At 42.1% G+C, this 16015-nt stretch overlaps 1 protein-coding gene and 1 long non-coding RNA gene across 2 annotated transcripts; one reads left to right on the top strand and one right to left on the bottom strand.

The window, feature by feature from the left end:
* Nucleotides 1-172: 172 nt before the first annotated feature.
* LOC121565123 lies at nt 173-1813 on the top strand. The gene is made up of 3 exons (XR_006000407.2): nt 173-251; nt 1148-1202; nt 1389-1813. It is a non-coding gene; the product is annotated as an uncharacterized LOC121565123 (long non-coding RNA).
* A 2482-nt stretch (nt 1814-4295) lies between these two features.
* LOC121564821 (CD5 antigen-like) lies at nt 4296-8549 on the bottom strand. The gene is made up of 7 exons (XM_045217219.1): nt 8523-8549; nt 7980-8291; nt 7252-7557; nt 6839-7126; nt 6015-6335; nt 5823-5911; nt 4296-4701 (listed from the first exon to the last, which is right to left on the bottom strand). Exons 2-7 carry the CDS (start codon nt 8185-8187, stop codon nt 4561-4563), a joined length of 1353 nt encoding a protein of 450 aa, XP_045073154.1. The 5' UTR covers nt 8188-8291; nt 8523-8549; the 3' UTR covers nt 4296-4560.
* Nucleotides 8550-16015: the final 7466 nt, after the last annotated feature.

Genomic DNA, 16015 nt, shown 5'->3' with positions numbered 1-16015 from the left:
CAGGAACCTAACAGGTAACTCTCCAGTCACAGTGCAGATCTCTCTCTGAATGGCAGACACCATTTGACCTCTAACCCCTGCTATCCTCTAACCCCGTTGGTTCATGACAGACATTTGACCTCTAACCCTTGGTATCCTTGAACCCCATTGGTCCAGGTGAGAAGAAGAGGTCATTGGGGCGTGACTACCACCCTCTGTGTCTGAAGTGTCAACAGTGTCAGAGACAGTTGACCCCAGGACAACATGCAGAGGTATGGAGAGAGAGAGAGGGCGGGAAGAGGAGGAGGGAGAGAAGGGGGAGGGAGGAACGGGAGCTGAGAGGGAGGGGGGAGAGTGGGGGAAAGATAGTCCCAAAAGTGTCAGAGACAGTTGACCCCAGGACAACATGCTGAGGTACAAAGACAGGGAGAGGGAGGGAGGGAGGGAGGGAGGGAGGGAGGGAGGGAGGGAGGGAGGGAGGGAGGGAGAGAGGGAGGGAGGGAGGGAGGTATAACGTGGAGGGGGAGATGTAGGAGGGAGAGGAGGAAGTGAAGGGGGAGAGAGAGTAAGTCAGGGAGAGAAGGGGGAGGGGAGAGAGATGGAGGAGGGAGTCAGGGAGAGAGGGGGAAAGATATTATCAACAGTGTCATAGATCTCTATCTATCTATCTATCTATCTATCTATCTATCTATCTATCTATCTATCTATCTATCTATCTATCTATCTATCTATCTATCTATCTATCTATCTATCTATCTATCTATCTATCTATCTATCTATCTATCTATCTATCTATCTATCTATCTATCTATCTATCTGTCTGTCTGTCTGTCTGTCTGTCTGTCTGTCTGTCTGTCTGTCTGTCTGTCTGTCTGTCTGTCTGTCTGTCTGTCTGTCTGTCTGTCTGTCTGTCTGTCTGTCTGTCTGTCTGTCTGTCTGTCTGTCTGTCTGTCTGTCTGTCTGTCTATCTGTCTATCTATCTATCTATCTATCTATCTATCTATCTATCTATCTATCTATCTATCTATCTATCTATCTATCTATCTATCTATCTATCTATCTATCTATCTATCTATCTATCTATCTATCTATCTATCTATCTATCTATCTATCTGTGTATATCTATGTATCTAATGAACTAAGATGTTTTCTGTGCATTGTGTTTCAGCATGATGAGAAGCCCTACTGCACTAACTGTTACATGAAGACGTTCGGTCCCAGAGGTAGCTACTCCCTGGTGATGTACTGTACCAAATGGCAGCCTATTCCCATAAATATGGTGTATACAGTAAGTCTCTCATGTATCTCTCTCTCTCTCTCTCTCTCTCTCTCTCTCTCTCTCTCTCATGTATCTCTCTCTCTCTCTCTCTCTCTCTCTCTCTCTCTCTCTCTCTCTCTCTCTCTCTCAGCAGGTAAGGGGAGAATGATGTCATACGGTCACAGCTCAGCCTCCTCTTCCTCTTCCTCCTCCTAGGAACCAGTCTAACCAAAAAAACAACCAAAATACAACCTAATGAAAACTAACAGCCTATCAACAAGGATCTATTTTCAACCAACCTGACATTCAGCCAACAAGGCAATGACTACACAACTAGGCCCAACATTCAACCAACCAACCAATGTTCGACCAACCAAGAAATAACCAATAGACAACCAACCTGACATTTATTGAACTACTATCCAACCAACCTGACATTTAATTAACTACTATCCAACCAACAGACATCAGTCGTCTCACTCTGAAAGTCCCCCTCTTTCAATCAATCATAAAACAACTACCTGGACCACAACTTTGTGCTCAATGGAGACAACGGTTGTTCTTCAATAAAACAAAAGCTACTACAGCCGTCTTGTTGCAGTGTGTGAGTTAAACACAGGGTCCCTTTAGTCCTCAACACATCCTTATACTACACATGTACTGGAGTGGACACTCCCTAGCAAGATCATGTTTTGAATACCACCGGAGTTCTGAACACACACACACACAAACTTACAGAATTGGAGTGTAGCTATGCACCTCTCCCTTTCTCTGTCATCAACCAAAGCCAGAGAAGGAGTGTGTGAATGTGTATGTGTGTGTGTGTGTGTGTGTGTGTGTGTGTGTGTGTGTGTGTGTGTGTGTGTGTGTGTGTGTGTGTGTGTGTGTGTGAGAGAGAGAGAGAGAGAGAGAGAGAGAGTGAAAAACCACAGTGTGCCATCACAGCTGCAAGATTTGTGACCTGTTGCCACAAGAAAAGGTCAACCAGTGAAGAACAAACACCATTGTAAATACAACCCATATTATGTTTATTTATTTTCCCATTTGTACTTTAACTATTTGCACATTGTTACAACACTGTATATAGACATAATATGACATTTGAAATGCCTTTATTCTTTTGGAACTTCTGAGTGTAATGTTTACTGTTAATATTTATTGTTTATTTCACTTTTGTTTACTATCTACTTCACTTGCTTTGGCAATGTTAACACACATTTCCCATGCCAGTAAAGCCCTTAAATTGAAATTGAAATTAGAGAGAGAGAGAGAGAGAGAGAGAGAGAGTGAGGAGTAGAGAGAGTGAGGAGTAGAGAGAGAGAGGAGCACAGAGAGAGAGAGAGAGAGAGAGAGAGAGAGAGAGAGAGAGAGAGAGAGAGAGAGAGAGAGAGAGAGAGAGAGAGAGAGAGAGAGCACAGTCTGCTGGAATGGGCATTTGAGTGAGACAGAGCTGGTACACATGCAGACAAACACACAAACACACACTTCTTCCTGTTCCTCTGTTAGTAGTGGAACACACTTCCCTCTGTTCCTCTGTTAGTAGTGGAACACACTTCCCCCTGTTCCTCTGTTAGTAGTGGAACACTTCCCCCTGTTCCTCTGTTAGTAGTGGAACACACTTCCTCAAAAAACGTGCTGCCTGCCTGGTTTGCTTAATATACGGAATTTGAAAGAAATTATAAAAAATATTTCTTGATCATTAAGTATGTTTAAAACCAAATGTTTTACTGGGTGACTTTCACTTTTACTTGAGTCATTTTCTATTAAGGTATCTTTTATTTTACTCAAGTATGACAGTTGGTTACTTTTTCTACACTGCTTCCATCCAGCTATCTACTATCATTATCATATGTGTGAAAAACCTGGTTGGAAATCACACAAGACTGATCTCAGTTAATTCATACTGTATGTTGGAGTCTTTCCAAGAGAGAAATCACACAATACTGATCTCAGTTAATTCATACTGTATGTTGTAGTCTTTCCAAGAGAAATCACACAAGACTGATCTCAGTTAATTCATACTGTATGTTGTAGTCTTTCCAAGAGAGAAATCACACAAGACTGATCTCAGTTAATTCATACTGTATGTTGTAGTCTTTCCAATAGAGAAATCACACAAGACTGACAGCCTGTGAGTTTATTAAAAGCATTCAGTGATTACATGGCAGTTTAGAGAGCAACAGGTCTTTATCTGTAAAGGGTAAATAACATAACATCAACATAATCTGCACTCACATCACAAATATGAAATAAACACTTCTCAACAATACCTTTGAGATCATTGATATATATTACCATATTTATTTACTTTAATTTGATTAATTGATTGATTTGCACACAGCATATTCACAATTTAATGTATATCGGACCTGAACTAAGTACTATACTTTCTCTGTAACCCACAGATCATAAGAGAATAACACATATCTCTATATAGTACAAACATCATAACAATAATCTACATAATAATCAATACCATAATATTTATAATGAATAACATCATTATCTCTATACTACTAATAACATAACAATAATCTACATCAGTCAATATCATAAAATGTATAATCAATAACATCATGAGAGGTAAACAACAACACAAACCCCAACAACAAACTAAAATGACCCCTTTATTAAAATGTTTCAAAATACAAAGTATGAACAGATGATTATAATAATACATGGACTAATAATGGAAACCCTTCAAGATAAAGAATCTAAGAGAAACACTAAATAAGATAAAGACATAAAGACAAAAGCTAACAGCAGCAATACATTCTGGAACACAAAACAGACCTAATTGAGCTACTCTCTAAAAATAATCAAAACCCCATGTTACCCAAAACCCCATGTTACCCAAAACCCCATGTTACCCAAAACCCCATGTTACCAAAACCCCATGTTACCAAAACCCCATGTTACCAAAACCCCATGTTACCAAAACCCCATGTTACCAAAACCCCATGTTACCAAAACCCCATGTTACCCAAACCCCCATGTTACCCAAAACCCCATGTTACCAAAACCCCACGCTACCCAAAACACCATGTTACCAAAACCCCATGTTACCAAAACCCCATGTTACCAAAACCCCATGGTACCATGGTGGTACAAAACAAACAAAAATTAATAATGGTGGTTACAATCACTCCTTTTAGATTTCTTCCAAGGTTATAAAAAGATAAACTAATTCTTAACTTGTGTTATTAAAATTAGAACCACTTAAGGTTTGTCACCACATTATAAACACCAGTCCACTGCTGACCATAGATTTAAAACACAAAACTGACCTAAGATCAGCATGTAGGGTCAGCATCATTCTACTCCTACTCAGTCCCCTGGGCTGCTCTCTCTTCTCCCGGTCCAGCTTCAGCTCTGGAGCTCAGAGAGACCATCTCCATGGCATTGGCATCAACATAAAGATCCATGCTGCTCACCCTGTTCACTCTCTTCTGCCTCCTGGTGGTCTAGGGAGACACAGCACCAAGAGTGAGTGAGTGAGTCAGTCATGTACTAATAATGGAAACACTTCAAGATAAAGAATCTAAGAGAAACACTAAATAAGATAAAGACATAAAGACAAAAGCTAAAAGCAGCAATACATTCTGGAACACAAAACAGACGTAATTGAGCTACTCTCTTAAAATAATTAAAACCCCATGTTACCATAACCTCATGTTACCAAAACCCCATGTTACCAAAACCCGATGTTACCATGGTTGCAAAAAAACAAACTAAAAGGAATCATGGTGGTTGCAGTCACTCTTTTTAGATGTCTTCCAAGGTTCTAGAAAGATAAACTAATTCTGAACGTTTCAGCTATTATTAAAATCCCGGTCTCTCGTTCTCTCTGTGTGTGTGTGTGTCTCTGTGTCTCGTTCTCTGCGCGCCTCTCGTTCTCTGCGGGCCTCTCATTTTCTGCGGGCCTCTCATTCTCATCTGGTTAATTTTTTTTTAAACATTTTACGTCATTTAGCAGACGCTCTTATCCAGAGCGACTTACAGCTAGTGAGTACATACATCATTTTTTATACTGGCCCCCCATGGGAATCAATCCACAACCCTGGCGTTGCAAACGCCATGCTCTACCAATTGAGCTACATCCCTGCCGGTCATTCCCTCCCCTACCCTGGACGACGCTGAGCCAATTGTTTTTATTTTTTTAATTTTTTTTTATGTCATTTTAGCAGACGCTCTTATCCAGAGCGACTTACAGGAGCAATTAGGGTTAAGTGCCTTGCTCAAGGGCACATCGACAGATTTTTCACCTAGTAGGCTCGGGGATTAGAACCAGCGACCATTCGGTTACTGGCACAACGCTCTTAACCACTAAGCTACCTGCCGCCCCGTAATTGTGCGCCGCCCCATGGGTCTCCCGGTCGCGGCCGGCTACGACAGAGCCTGGATTCGAACCAGGATCTCTAGTGGCACAGCTAGCACTGCGATGCAGTGCCTTAGACCACTGCGCCACTCGGGAGCCGAGTTAATCACACACCTTAAACACAGATATAGACCAATGTAGAATCTGAACCCTGCTCATAGACACAAACATTTAAATGACTTGTAACGTCTGAGTAACTGTCTTTACCTTGTAGTACAGGTAGATGGTGGTGATGGCTGTCAGTAGGATCAGCAGCACTACAACGTGTCTGATGATGAAGGCTGGCAGAGGAGAGGCTGCAAACAGAAACACCTTTGATGAGGGGACTGGTCATCATCACATAGATCTGTGGGAAATCTGTCAATGACAAAGTTGGAAGTCTGGTTCATGTTCAGTTACCTGTGACGGTGAGGGAGAGGAGCTCACTCTCAGAGAAGAAGTTATGAGAGAAAACATAATTGTCATAAACACAGCTGTAGTTCCCTTGGTGGGAGTCATCTGCAGCAGGGAAGAGGAAGGCAGCAGAGTGATTGACAGCTGGCTGGGTCTGGGTTCTGTTGGAGCCGGTGAACGTGAGGAGGAAGGAGCCTCCTGGGTACTGTGGCTGAGTGTAGCAGGTGATGGTGAAGTTGTAGCCCCTAAACACTTCGGGCCCCTGGTGGCCCCTGGAGACCCCTCCCATTGAGTCAGTCAGGAAGATATCAGGCTGGACCAGGAGATCTGTAACAATAAAAGAGAACAAGAAAAACCTCTTCAACTAGTTTCCTATAGATATGACAATAACATCAGCATGTAACAGTGCTAGCCACCCTCCCTCACAGGGCAACATGAGTAGTGGGCCTACAGTCACTGAGACAACATATGTTGATATCAGGCTGAAGCAGGACATCTGGAACAAGAGGAGAGAAAAAGAAAACGTAGCTCCTCAACTACTTTCCTCATTTAGATATGACAATAACATGACATGTGACAATTGCAGTGAGTAGAGTTGTTCATTGAGATAACACTCAAATACAAAAGCATTCTGCGATATTTAAGTTGTATTTGATTCCTACTTGACTGAGTGATTTATTTTGCAGACTTACAAGCAAACAGTAATTATTAGAGGGGCAGAGGAAGTTGAATGAATAAAGGGAATCAGTGGAATATAATGATCAGCTAACACTGCGATGCAGTGCCTTAGACCACTGCATTTTTGGCCGTAAAGTGTAGCTTGTTATTACCTGAGCAGATCACTGTGAATCCAGGACTGATAAAATAAGTTGAATACGATGTCTCACACTCCCTCAGTGAAGACTCAGACCCAGAACAATCAACTCCAATCTCTCCAGTGGTGTTTCCAGGTAGAACTGAAACAGTGGAGCCACAACCCAGCTGTCTACACACTACTGCAGCTACAGCCTCCTTGAACCTGTCTACAGCTCCCACAGTCCTCCACTCTCCCTGGTCGTACCGCTCCACTCCACCAGCACAGCGACTGCCTCCTCCCACCAGCCTCACATCATCAGGCTCTGAGAAAAGAAGAGAGAGAGACAGTAATCTTACTATTTTCTCACTAAAACACACCTATATTGCCTCTCATATTCTTCACTCCCGGTGAGAAACAATGTTGATTGAGTGACAAACTGTTTCTTACCTGAGCAGGTGAGTCCAACAGCATTACCAGGTAGGCAGGTGTTGTTTTTTCTGTCTGAGGTGTCACAGTCCAGGAGAAGGGACTCATTGCCTTTACACTGGAACTCTTTATCCCAGGTCTGACCCTCACCTTCTCCATAGAGCCCCCCCTGTAGAGCTGCAGGAGCCCCACAGCCAAGCTCCCCACAGACTACCTCTGCATCCTGCTGGTCAAAGTCAGCTTCACACACTGAGGCCCAGGACTGATTGGACTTCACCTCCAGTCTCCCAGAGCAGACACCAGCTCCATCCACAAGCTGCACAGACTCTGGAGAAAAATAGTTGGTTGAACATTCAATCCGTTTTGTTGATGACACTGTCAAGGACTAAACACAAATATGTTGGATAAAAGATTGTAGTTTGCTATGTTTGATACTGTAAGAGGTAGAAATGGGTTCTTAGTCACTCAGGACAGGGTTGGGAATAATGCAGGCAGGAGACAGGAATAAGTTCACTTCACTTTATAGAAAATAAACAGCTGGACATCCATCAGGCAGCTTCACTTCAGTAACATCTGAACTACAATGATCTGCCCATGCACATCTCCCATAAACCAATATGACAAACACAAATATAATGTTTAAATACATCTAACATCTCTCCCTCTTTAAATGAAAAAACACATAAAACATGATATGCTAATCTTGTATAATGTACAAATCAAATCTCTCAATATTACCAGTCTCTTACCTGAACAGATCACATTATGATAATATTCACCATTACAGTCACCAGGTCCTCCTCCTACACGGAGGTTACACTCTCTAATAGTAGACTCATTTCCACTGCAACTCCATAGTGAGACTCCTCCTCTTCCATCTTCAATCAGAGGTCCTCTAGATACAGCTACAACATTCCCACAGCCCAGCTCTCTACACACAACCTTAGCCTCTCTCATGCCCCACCACCCATTACATGGACCTAACCACTCTCCTTCATAAAATACTTCCACTGTCCCAGAACAGGAACTGGTCCCATTCACCAGTCTGACTGAGAGTTCAGCTGTAAACAGCAGAGAGGAAAACACAGTGGTGAGGACAGATTATGACAGGGCTTCTGTTATTCTAACAGCAGTAATGCTTTGTGGTTGACAAGTATTAGTAGTTCCATAAAACAGTACTTGTTATTGGGTTTTAGAATGGTGTGTATCGACACATGAATTTCTCCATGTGGGATAATAAAGTAGACTAATATTGAACTGATATAATCACTGTAGATTTATACTCTACCTACCTGGTGGACTGATGCTTTGAGCCTGGATATCTGAGGAGAAAGAGGAAGAGAGAGAGAGAGAGAGAGAGAGAGAGAGAGAGAGAGAGAGAGAGAGAGAGAGAGAGAGAGAGAGAGAGAGAGAGAGAGAGAGAGAGAGAGAGAGAGAGAGAGAGGGAGGCAGAGGTTAAATGAACATCAACATGACCTTTCATGATGTAAATGGGGAAGATAGGCTTATCGTTGGTAAGATGCAACAACACACGTGTGTACACACACTATAGATACAAAAGTATGTGGACACCCCTTCAAATTAGTGGATTATATTCCAGCCAGACCCCTTCCTGACAGGTGTTTAAAATCGAGCACACAGCCATGCAATCTCCATAGACAAACATTGGCAGTAGAATGGCCCATACAGAAGAGCTCATTGACTTTCAACGTGGCACCGTCACAGGATGCCACCTTTCCAACAAGTCAGTTTGTCAAATTTCTGCCCTGCTGGAGCTGCCTAGGTCAACTGTAAGTTCTGTTATTGTGAAGGGAAACGTCTAGGAGCAACAACGGCTCAGCGTGAAGTGGTAGGCCACACAAGCTCACAGAGCGGGACCGCCGAGTGCTGAAGCGGGTAGCGTGTAAAAACCGTCTGTCCTCGGTTGCAACACTCACTACGAGTTCCAAACTGCCTCTGGAAGCAACGTCAGAACAATAACTGTTAGTCGGGATCTTCATGAAATGGGTTTCCATGGTTGAGCAACTGAACAAAAGCCAAAGATCACCATGAGCAATGCCAAGCATCGGCTGGAGTGGTGTAAAGCCCACCGCCATTGGACTCTGGAGCATTGAAAACGCGTTCTCTGGAGTGATGAATCACGCTTCACCATCTGGCAGTCCAACGGAAAAAATCCACGCAGCAATGTATTTTTACCATTACCTCACTAATGCTCTTGTGGCTGAATGGAAGCTGGTCCCCGCAGCAATGTTCCAACATCTAGTGGAAAGCCTTCTCTGAACAGTGGAGGCTGTCATAGCAGCAAAGGGGGACCAACTTCATACTAATGGTCATGACTTTGGAATGAGATGTTTGACAAGCAGGTGCTTCTACACCTGCATCACTAGCTGTTTGGGGTTTTAGGCTGGGTTTCTGTACAGCACTTCGAGATATCAGCTGATGTATGAAGGGCTATATAAAATAAAATTGATTGATTGATTGATTGTCCACATACTTTTGGTCATTTAGTGTACATTCCCTTTCCATGGAAATGTGTAACTCTCTTTGCAGATGAGTTTGTATCTAATTTAATACCTTTGCTTTGTCTGTTTTTTAAATCATTCATTTCAGAGGTCAGAGGTCAAGCTGAGCCGGACCAAAAGTGGAAGAGTGGAAAAGGTTACTGGTTGTGATGACATCACTGGTTAGAAGTCAGTGATGAAAAGATATTCAGTTGACTGCATGTTAGTCTGTTGATGTTAATTTAACCTCTCTCTCTCTCTCTCTCTCTCTCTCTCTCTCTCTCTCTCTCTCTCTCTCTCTCTCTCTCTCTCTCTCTCTCTCTCTCTCTCTCTCTCTCTCTCTCTCTCTCTCCCTCTCTCTCCCTCCCTCCCTCCCTCCTGTTAATAATAAATAAATAATATGCCATTTAGCAGACGCTTTTATCCAAAGCGACTTACAGTCATGCGTGCATACATTTTTTGTGTATGGGTGGTCCCGGGGATCGAACCCACTACCTTGGTGTTACAAGCGCCGTGCTCTACCAGCTGAGCTACAGAGGACCACTGTTGATCTTGACTCAGGTAACAGACCTCTAACTTCTACCCCCCCTACTCCTGCTCTAACATACAGTATCTCACAAAACTGAATACACCCCTTGCATTTTTGTAATCAATAACATAATTATCTATATACTACCAACAACATCATAACAATACTCTACATCATAATCAATATCATAACATTGATAATCAATAACATCATTATCTCTATACTACAAACAACATTATAACAATAATCTGACAGTTTGAACCAAGTAAACCTTGTGGTAGACCAATGTGGTTGATTAACAGAGCATCTGAGTGTGTCCCAATATTATCTCCTTTCTCCTGAAGTGTGCACTTGTTCACTACTTCCCATAATCTAAAAGCATTGGATTGGTGGAGGCATGGACTAGTGGGAGTTTCCACCATATTTATAATGTGATGTAACCCCATCACCACAGGCTCAGATAAATCCATAGAGTAAAAGTATGGTGAAAAGGTCCACTCAGTACATAATAAACCTGGTATGACTAAACTCGCTAAAGAAAAACCAAAGAGACCAGGGTTCTTACCTACAGATAGAATGTGTATATAAAAATAATGAATAATGAATGATCCACTTGCAAACAATTGGCAATACACACAATACAATAATATTTAAAGATAACCTAAACCCGGGTGCTAAACTGAAAATGTTCGTTGGCGCCGTTGGAGCTATAAAAAACAAACAGTCTAACCCCACAGTTATCACGGTAGAAAGCCCTTGAAACCAACAGTTGACTATTTATAATCCAATAGGCAGAAAGTGCCCTGCATGCATCCGAAAAACGATGTCCAGTGTCCCCGAAGCCCTTAAATGACCTCAGACTAAACTGTCCTCTCCAGCTCCCGATCCGACGAACCCAAGCAGCTCCCGAAGCCACTGCCAGTGGCACTGGAACCTTCGTCAATACAGCCAAGCAGCAAGCGAATTGAGACGACTCATTTCTAAAATATTCAACTATACATCTTATTTTGTTAAGGTAAGTAAAGTAGAGTGCAGTTAAAACCAATTCGGGGAAAAAAACGTACACAAAATGTTTTCCAACTTCACAAGCGCACCTCTTCCCTCTGTTCAACCTTCCCCATTTCTCTCACGTCACCCCGCTCCTCCGCACACTCCACTGGCTTCCAGTTGAAGCTCGCATCTGCTACAAGACCATGGTGCTTGCCTACGGAGCTGTGAGGGGAACGGCACCTCCGTACCTTCAGGCTCTGATCAGTCCCTACACCCATCGATAAGAGCGTCTGCTAAATGACGTAAATGTAAATGTAAATGATGTCACCATAGTCTAGGACCGATAGGAACGTTGACTGAATAATCTGCTTTCTACTGTTTAGCGAGAGGCAGGACCTGTTTCTATAGAAGAAGCCCATTTCTATTCTCAGCTTCTTAACTAACTCATCAATATGCTTTTTAAAAGACAGCTTTTCATCTATCCAGATTCCCAGATATTTATAAGCAGGGACACAATCAATATGGACACCATTCAAAGTACATTAAATCAGTTATTTTGATGTGCACTAGAGAACAACATATACTGAGTTTTCCCTGCATTCAATGCTCATTTCAGGTCAATAAAGTTTTTCTGTAATTCCATGAAGGCAGACTGTAGTTCAGATAGAGCCTGGTCAACCGTGGGGGAAATAGCATACACAACAACTATCAACTGTATACAAGTGGAGGTTACAGTTTTTTATAGACAAGTCAATATTGTTAATGTAAACAGCATAGGTGCAACTTTGGTTTTAGAAGTGGGGGAGACATAACTTTATTTATATTCCTTTTTTGTTTTTATCCAGTTGGATAAACACTCCAAACAGCCTACCCGACTGCTCAGAACCCTCCGCATGGTCCTAAAGCACACTATCGCCTGATTTAACACCATCAGTAGATACACATTGAGTTCTATCTGTCAAGTCATTTTTTTACCAGTTACATGCATCCTGGTCTAGGCCAATTGAGCCAAGCCTCTGAATTAGCAGTGAGTGATCAACAGCCTTTGACAGGTCAATGAAGAGGGCAGCACAATGTTGCCTTTTATCCTTACAGTTAACCAAATCATTTATAACTAGGGATGCAGCAGAGATAGTGCTATGACCTGGTCTAAAACCCCACTGATGTACATTTAGAATACATCTTAGCTGAGAATTAATTAAGGATTCTAATATTTTAGCTAGGCAAAAAAGTTTATAAATAGAGCGATAATTATTTAGGTCACAAGGGGTCACCACCTTTGTGAACGGGGAGTACATGGGCCGCCTTCCAAACCTTGGAGATAGTACCAGATATAACTGTCAGGTTACGGGTTGATGATTCAGCAATCAGGGGGCAGAGCACTGCAGTAGAAATGGATCAAGCATATCAGCCCCAGTGGATTTTTTTTTTTACATCAATCTTAAGCAAGACATCTAACACATCACAGATAGTAAATAGTTGAAATGAAACAAAGATTGACTAGAAGTTGACGGGTCAACCGTTGAGTCAGCTAGAGGCTGACAGAGGGAAGAGCAGTCGATTGGCTGACCAGGGTCAACTAAACCACCGTTTCTCTCAAATAAAAAGCCTGCCGAGGTAACATGATGATTAAAAGCATCCCTTATTCCATTCTTCTCAGTTATGATGCCAGAGTCAGGCAGAACTCCCTCCTAGCTCGAAAAACCTACCCTATTGTTTCAGTTTGTTAGGGACAAGAAACGTATTCTACCTAAGCTACATCAACACAATGTAATGAAGAATGTTATTATTGTTTTCAAGTGAGTACACAACTCTAGTCTAGGCTGTAAACTGCAGTGAATAGCCCAGGTCATTTGAATAACCGTTCAAAAGCCAGGCTTTTGAATACATATTAATTTCAAAATAACTGCATCTAGCCTGTCTGATTTGGATCAGTTATGGGTTTTTACTCGGCAGTTTAGCCTAGAAGGTCCAGGAACATTAGCAGGACCGTAATATTCTCTATTTTGTCATGATGTATCATCTAACAGAAACAGGCTAATGCATATGAATTATAATAATGCGCAAGCGCGGAGGAAGTTGGATCCATTCTTTCCGTGTTTGGCGTCAGTGTTTTCAACAGCGTTAGAAAATGAGGTGGGGACTCCTGGGGTCCTCTCTACTCTCTCCTCGCCTCCTTCTCTAAACCCATTGGAGGAGGTCATTCTAACCTAAAATGCTACAAGGAAGCAGCTAGCAGCCAAGCAAAATGGTCTTGAGTGGCAACCAATCTGCCCAATTAGCTGTTATGTTTCCATACACCCTCTTCTGTTGATCCTCCCACTTCTTTAGCAACACCCACTTTCAGACACACTCCATGTATGCAGTTACCCTCTGGGAGAATCTCAATTGTATACTCCTCACGTTCTCTCTCTTCACCTCCTCTAAACCCATTGGAGGAGAAGGTCAGAGGGGCGGGACCTCTGGCTTTCTCATCCAATGGGTTTTGAGAAGGAGGCGAGAGTGTGCAATTGAGATTCTCCCAATGACTGTGAAAGGGTGCCATAAAGCAGTGTGCACTGTATAGAGCTCGCCAGCTTGAAGCCTAAATTAATGGGGAAAGACTAGGGTTTTGGGATAAACGCTGAAAATAAGGTCTGAGGTGAACACAGGCTTAGTAGATCTTACACGTTTTGTTCTATGAGATAATATCAGTCAGGTAACATGACCTTTATGAATTATGAAGCCTTTATGTTTTGTTCTGTGAGATAATATCAGTCAGGTAACATGACCTTTATGAATTATGAAGCCTTTATGTTTTGTTCTATGAGATAATATCAGTCAGGTAACATGACCTTTATGAATTATGAAGCCTTTATGTTTTGTTCTATGAGATAATATCAGTCAGGTAACATGACCTTTATGAATTATGAAGCCTTTATGTTTTGTTCTGTGAGATAATATCAGTCAGGTAACATGACCTTTATGAATTATGAAGCCTTTATGTTTTGTTCTATGAGATAATATCAGTCAGGTAACATGACCTTTATGAATTATGAAGCCTTTATGGGCTTTTTCTGATTACATAAATGCTTCAAATTTCACAAAAAGTGACGTTAGCTGATGAAGATTATCTTATATAATATATCGTAGGCTATAAGATCTCCTAAGCCTGTGTTTACCACAGACCTTATTGTCGGAATTCATCCAAAAACCCGACAAAAACTCCATTAATTTCCCCGTAGGATTTGACCAATGAACCGAGGTGGAGTTTGTGCCTACAAAAAGTCTCCATTACTATTGCTCTGTATAGGGCAGTGGTTCCCAACCTTTTTCAGTTACCCAGAGGACCCTCTCATGTGCATTTTACCAGTAACCCTCTGGTCTCATGAGTCTTCTCAAGGACCCCCTGTGGATAGTCCAAGTACCCCTGGTTGGGAAACACTGCTAGTGAATAGGGTCCCTTTGTCTTCCTGTCATGCAGTTACATGGCCACTAGATGGCGATGTTTACCCAGTCTGGGCCAGGGTTGCACTACAGAACTAACACTGTTGAACCAGGCCTACGGTGGAAAACAATCCTTTATCAAGGTTATGGGTCCATTCATATCTAGCTAGGCCTGTATTCATGAAGAGTTTCAGAGTAGAGTTTGATCTAAGACCCCTTTTGCCTTTTGATCCTAATGAATAACATTACATGGACAGTGGGGAACTGATCCTAGATTTTACATTTCCATTTGAGTCATTTATCAGATGCTCTTATCCAGAGCCACTTACAGTTAGATCAGCAGCACTCCTATTTCTTTCCTGATTGATACGGCAAAAACTGACCACACGCACTTTACGTTAATTATCCTAACCTGCTAAGTTCATTATACTAACCTGCCACGTTAATTATCCTAACCTGCTACATTAGTTATCCTAACCTCCCACGTTAATTATCCTAACCTGCTAAACTAATTCTCCTAACCTGCTAGGTTAGTTCTCTTAACCTTCTCCGTTAGTTCTCCTAACCTGCAACATTAGTTATCCTAACCTCCCACGTAAATTATTCTAACCTGCTACATTAGTTATCCTAACCTCCCACGTTAGTTATTCTAACCTGCTACATTAGTTATCCTAACCTCCCACGTTAGTTATCCTAACCTGCTACATTAGTTATCCTAACCTCCCACGTTAATTATCCTAACCTGCTCCGTTAGTTCTCCTAACCTCCGCAGTGGCGTGTATTCATGGATGCCAAAGGAAGCCAGGCTTCCCCAAAAAAATGACCAAGAAAAAAACATATAAAATAATGTATCTTTCATCTCTCTGTGTTTTATCATTTTCCTTCAATTAGCAAGAGGCTGAATGTACCTCACCGGAGAAAGCATCTGAGCGAGTGAAACGGTGCCCCTCTGTCTCTGTATGTGTAGGCCATTCTATCTGATGCTGTCTGGTTAAAAAGAGTATGACTTTGCTGCCGCCCTGTAGCATTGAATGCTAACATTTGGCCTCCCTTGATCATAAAAAAATTAATTAAAATACCAAATAGCGTTGAGCTAAACTGTGAATGGTCCTGAAATAAATCAAATAAAATTACAAATTGCATAATGACCCCTGCACCCACCCGACCCCCCACCTGACCCCTCGCACCACCCCTAGGAGGCCGCCCCAGAGTTTGGGAACTACTGTGATAGTGGTCCTCTGTAGCTCAGCTGGTAGAGCACGGCGCTTGTAATAAGTAATAATAATAAGGGAGGCCAAATGAGCTAAACTGTGAATGGTCCTGGCACTTACCCAGAAAG

Source organism: Coregonus clupeaformis, unplaced genomic scaffold (genome assembly GCF_020615455.1).
Source record: "Coregonus clupeaformis isolate EN_2021a unplaced genomic scaffold, ASM2061545v1 scaf0968, whole genome shotgun sequence".
Classification (NCBI taxonomy): Eukaryota; Metazoa; Chordata; class Actinopteri; order Salmoniformes; family Salmonidae; genus Coregonus; species Coregonus clupeaformis.
Note: the sequence above shows the minus strand (reverse complement) of the source record. Positions and strands in the feature narration are given on the sequence as shown.

Coding starts and splice junctions, on each gene's coding strand:
- LOC121564821 (XM_045217219.1), bottom strand. CDS start 8,187: ATGAGAGAGGCTAAGGTTGTGTGTAGAGAGCTGGGCTGTGGGAATGTT. Junction 6,336..6,838: donor ATTCACAGTGATCTGCTCAG/GTAATAACAAGC, acceptor TTATTGTTACAG/ATCTCCTGGTCCAGCCTGAT. Junction 5,912..6,014: donor CCTCTCCCTCACCGTCACAG/GTAACTGAACAT, acceptor TTCTGTTTGCAG/CCTCTCCTCTGCCAGCCTTC.